The sequence below is a fragment of the Sinocyclocheilus anshuiensis genome, unplaced genomic scaffold (genome assembly GCF_001515605.1).
Source record: "Sinocyclocheilus anshuiensis isolate Anshui unplaced genomic scaffold, SAMN03320099.WGS_v1.1 scaffold566, whole genome shotgun sequence".
Classification (NCBI taxonomy): Eukaryota; Metazoa; Chordata; class Actinopteri; order Cypriniformes; family Cyprinidae; genus Sinocyclocheilus; species Sinocyclocheilus anshuiensis.
The window spans coordinates 1,738,467-1,743,278 of record NW_015542410.1 but is presented as its reverse complement, the minus strand read 5'-3'; the positions used below and the strand labels follow the sequence as shown (position 1 = coordinate 1,743,278).

Sequence of the window (4,812 nt, the reverse complement as noted above, 5' to 3'; positions counted from 1 at the left end):
TTCCAGTCAGCATAATCAAAGCTTTAGTGGCATGTTGAGCATTTACAGTAGGCTATTTACAAAAGTATTCAGAACGTTAAGTAAAGAGATCGAAATGAAGCGGGAAAAATTAATATAAACAAATATAAAAATATAACCAATAATAATAGGTTAGTAATAATAATAATCATAATAATAATATACAAATATTACGGGAAAAAGACGATCAGTTAATGGACTTACAAGACTGTAGGATGGATAAAAATGTTTTATATATTTTATATTATGCACTTTATGTAACATTTATTCCTGATAAACTTCATCTGAATGCTGACTATCGCACGTAATACAGTCCGGTAGCCAAGGCCTATGGTTAATATAATCATTTAATAATGTAATAATTTCTATAATAAATAATATAGTAATTTCTTAATTCAAAATAAAATATTAATGAATCCATCTCTGATAATCCCGGGTTGCTATGGTCACGCAGGTTTGTTTACGCATTAAACTCGAGAAATGGATGTCGTTCCCTCAACATAGCATCTCGAGGCCACAACATAAGGATGTCGTTACCTCGACAAAATTATCTCGTGGCCATGACATAATATCACGTTCCCACGAGTTATTATGTCGTGGCCACGACAAAACTAAGTGAACCGAACATGTCAGCTTCCGGGCACCGTAGGCTACCATTTAAAAGTCTGTGGTCAGAAAAAAATGTATAAAGTTTATAAAGAAATTAATTCTTTTATTCGGCAGGTGCTTTAATAATCAAAAGTAAAACAAAAAAAAACATGATGAAAAACATATTTGTATGTTAGAATATACTCTATATAGTTGGTGCTGATAGCCTTGTGGGCAGCGTGCTGACATACAGTGCCGTTGCACTATGGGCATCCCGACTTCGAATTCCGACTCGAGGACCTTTCCCGTTCCCGCTCCCTATCTCTCTCCCACTTCGCTTCCCGTCAGTTCTGATCTGTCCTATTGTAATAAAGTAAAATAAATCTTTAAAAAAATAGAATATACTCTATATAATTATTATTACTTATATGTTATTATTTCAGGAGTTCACAAGGAGATCTTTACTCATATTTTGATTATGTTGATTAATCTTTTAAATGTTTAAATTATTAAATAACTATTAAATGATTAAGTGTTTAAATATTTGGTTAGAGTTTGGTTTATTACAGTTTTGCACATTATTTTCAACTAAAAGTAGTATATATCATTTTAGTCAGAGCAAAATAGAATAAAATGAACGAATATGACATTGACTATATGTTGTGACATTTTCATCCAAGGACAACAATTGTGACTAAAACAAAAAAGGGTGCAAGTCTTAACATTGTGTTCTTGTGTAATTTTTCTCATTTACTCCATTTGCTGCTGAATTAGTGTTTCTAATTCAATTGAACTCCCTCTCTCCCTGTCTGTTTTTCTTTCCACAGACGTAAATCTATGATCCTTGTGAATATCTTGGCTCTGATTGGTGGGGGTCTCATGGGACTGTGCACTGTCTGCTCCTCCTTTGAGATGATCATTGCCGGTCGGCTGGTTATTGGGCTGTTCTGTGGTCTCTTCACCGGTCTTACTCCAATGTATGTTGGGGAAGTGTCGCCCACTCCCCTCCGCGGGGCCTTTGGGACCCTGCACCAGCTTGGTGTCGTGGTGGGCATCTTAATCGCACAGGTACAGCATTCTATGGCACAGCAATGTAGTTTGTTGCCTTTACAGTAGCTTTTAATTTTGAATATGACCAGATGGTTTATAAAAAATGTGTAAATCATTTTAAGAGCCTTGTGGCCTCATTATATGTTTGTGCCACAACAAAGCCTTGGGGAAATATCCCTTCTGATTAGTTTTGATGCTCTTATGTTACATGATGCTTCTAATTGAGTCTGCTGATCCATTTTTAAGTCTGCTAGCCTAATTTATGCCATCATAACCTAATCAGTTTTAATTTGATACCTGTAAATGTTCAAATTACTTATAAGTCGTGTCCTTTTCCATCTAGATTTTGGGTCTGGAGTATCTGCTGGGTTCAGATAAGCTCTGGCCTGTGCTTCTGGCTTTAACTGTGGTACCTGCTGTCCTGCAGTGTATACTGCTTCCATTCTGTCCAGAGAGCCCTCGATACCTGCTCATTAACCTCAATGAGGAAGAACAGGCCCGTAAAGGTAAAAAAGAGATCACAAATGAGCTTTATCTCCACTGAGCTACCATGCTTCACTGAACAGCTTACGCTGAAAGAACGTTTATAGTGGTGAAAGCAAACTACAGCAAATATGTCTTTTGCGTTGCCTTTTGCTTCAAAAGCAAATTAAATAATCCATGATGGCTTTACAAAAGAGGAAGAAAATATCAGGAGATTGATTACATTAGTCAGAAAAGAGAAAGATGTCAAATTTGCCACCACTCCCTCAGAAAACACTCACGCATCAGCATTAACCTAAACGAATTTTTTATTTAGTGAACAACGTTCATCTGTGTGGCAATGAAGTTGTGCCAAATGCACTTAACCTTATGTTTCCACTTAACGTTAATTATGCCTTTGAGAGTGCTGATGACAAAATGAGCTAAAACATCTGCTTAAACAGGAGCCCTTTATTAAATAACATACAGGTTATCATTTACTGGAGCTGGATGATTAATTTTACACCAGATTATTACGCAGATAAATGTGTAATAGATGTCAACTAGCACAGCTATGTTGTAAAATGCTTTTAAAAAATTCCAGTTTCCAAATTTTGCTCTGTTTTGAGCATCTTGACCAACCTGACACAGCAAACCTAACTTTTAGTCAACCAGTGGCAGCTGGCAAGGATTCAGGAAACCTGTTTGAAAGCAATCAGTCTTTGCAATTCTGTTTGGTGATGTTAGGTGTTGGAGACATTACTTCTGCTTTAAGCCAGATAAAGTTTGTGAAATCATTATACGCTACATGCATAATATGACAGGTCTTGTTAATATAACAAATGTGCATTTTCTTATTTTCTGTAAACATCATTACCTCATTCCATTTTCTGAGACATTCATCTTCAAAATGAATCTGTTTACCAACAACATCTAAGAAGCAGGCTATTAGAGCATAATTTATTTAGTGTTCTGAATTCAGAATTCATGTAAATCAGAAGAACAGACATTACCATGTTTTTAGCAGCAGGTACTGACATGATTCTCATTCTTTTTCATAAACCTATAAACCATGAAGTCATTGATATCATTTACTGTGAAGCAAAGTTTTCTCATCTCAGAACATGACCCCTTGTCAGACTTGCTAAACTAGCCTGGTAACAAGTGTTTTCTGAAACTGGGAATTAAGGTGGAGAAACCATCCCTACTCTGATATTGTGCTTTACTGTTCCTTATAGAGGAAGCAAAAGCTTGAGTCTTTAAGAGTCCCTGAACTTGACAAAAAACCAACAGCAGGTTTTGGCATCTTCTTTGATGTTGATGATGCAATAGTTGCCTTTTATCCTAGAATACATCTAAATATACAGATACAATTAAGTTAAAATAAATAATACATTTAAAACATTAAAGACATTAATGTTATTGTAATTAATGACAATAATATAAAGATTAATGTTAAGATTTCTCTTTCAAATTAATGCTGTTTTTCATCAAAGAATCCTGAAAAAATGTATCAAGGTTTTCCTAAAAATGTTAAGCAGAACTGTTTTCAACATTGATAATATATATATATATATATATATATATATATACACACAGTATATAACCTTGGTAAGCATAAGTACTTCCTTCAGAAACATTCAACAGTTTTACCCATGCCAAAATGTAGTAGTCTTTCTTGTTAGATTTGTATGACCAAACCTCCATTATTTTGTCCCTCAGCGCTGGTGCGTCTCCGTGGTTACGAGGATGTGGGGAAGGACATGCAGGAGATGAAGGAGGAGAGTGCGAAGATGGCAATGGAGAAGAAGGTGACCATCCCAGAGCTCTTCCGCACCGCTGCTTACCGCCAGCCTCTGCTCATCGCTATCATGCTGCAGCTGTCCCAGCAGCTGTCTGGCATCAATGCTGTGAGTGACATACATTACCCATCATGCACTGTGCTCGTTACTGCATACTACCTACTATTTTGAATGTGAAACAGTATGTATATTGTTTATAATATGCATTCTTTATATATGCAGTAAATATTTGGATGTCTTACTATACTTGGAATGCGAAACTTTCATTATGTTCCAAAATGCAGTATCCTGAAATTCAATGTGCCGGACTTGACCTTACATTTTGAATGTGACAAATGAATTCTGATATCAGCCATGATTTTTAACTTCCACTTTATAGCTCATTATTTGGTCAGACTGTCAAATGTTTAATATACACTAGTGCTCTTGTTTTACTATCACTTTACATTCTTTAGTTAACCATTTGGACTTTTCTTTGTGTTTCTCAAAGGTTTTTTATTACTCAACTGGTATTTTTGAGTCAGCTGGAGTGAATCAGCCCATTTATGCCACCATTGGAGCTGGAGTCGTCAATACTGTCTTTACTGTAGTATCTGTAAGTATTTTATCATTGAACTTCATAAGAAATCTGTGGTGTTTGAAATAATACTTTAAAGGGGTCCTTTTATGCTCTTTTACAAAGTCTTGATTTTGTTTTGGGGGTGTACTAGAACAGGCTCTCATACTAGGTTGTTCGAAAAACACATTATTTTTCACATATTTTACATTATTACAACACCTCTCTCCCCAGTCTGGCATGAACAGCTCGAATAGTTCCTGTATCAAATGAAAGCCCGCCTTCTGAAATACGAAATGTGCTGTGATTGGTTAGCTGGGCCAGTGTGTGTTGTGA

General features: G+C 35.8%; 1 protein-coding gene across 1 annotated transcript in view; it reads left to right on the top strand.

The window, feature by feature from the left end:
* The window catches only part of LOC107693366 (solute carrier family 2, facilitated glucose transporter member 3-like), a 22,190-nt gene that overhangs the window by 13,940 nt on the left and 3,438 nt on the right, over positions 1-4,812 (top strand). Inside the window, exons 5-8 of the mRNA XM_016492716.1 lie at positions 1,434-1,674; positions 2,000-2,162; positions 3,841-4,028; positions 4,411-4,515. Of these exons, the coding sequence (XP_016348202.1) occupies positions 1,434-1,674; positions 2,000-2,162; positions 3,841-4,028; positions 4,411-4,515 (697 nt within the window). The remainder of the gene's footprint in view (positions 1-1,433; positions 1,675-1,999; positions 2,163-3,840; positions 4,029-4,410; positions 4,516-4,812) is intronic.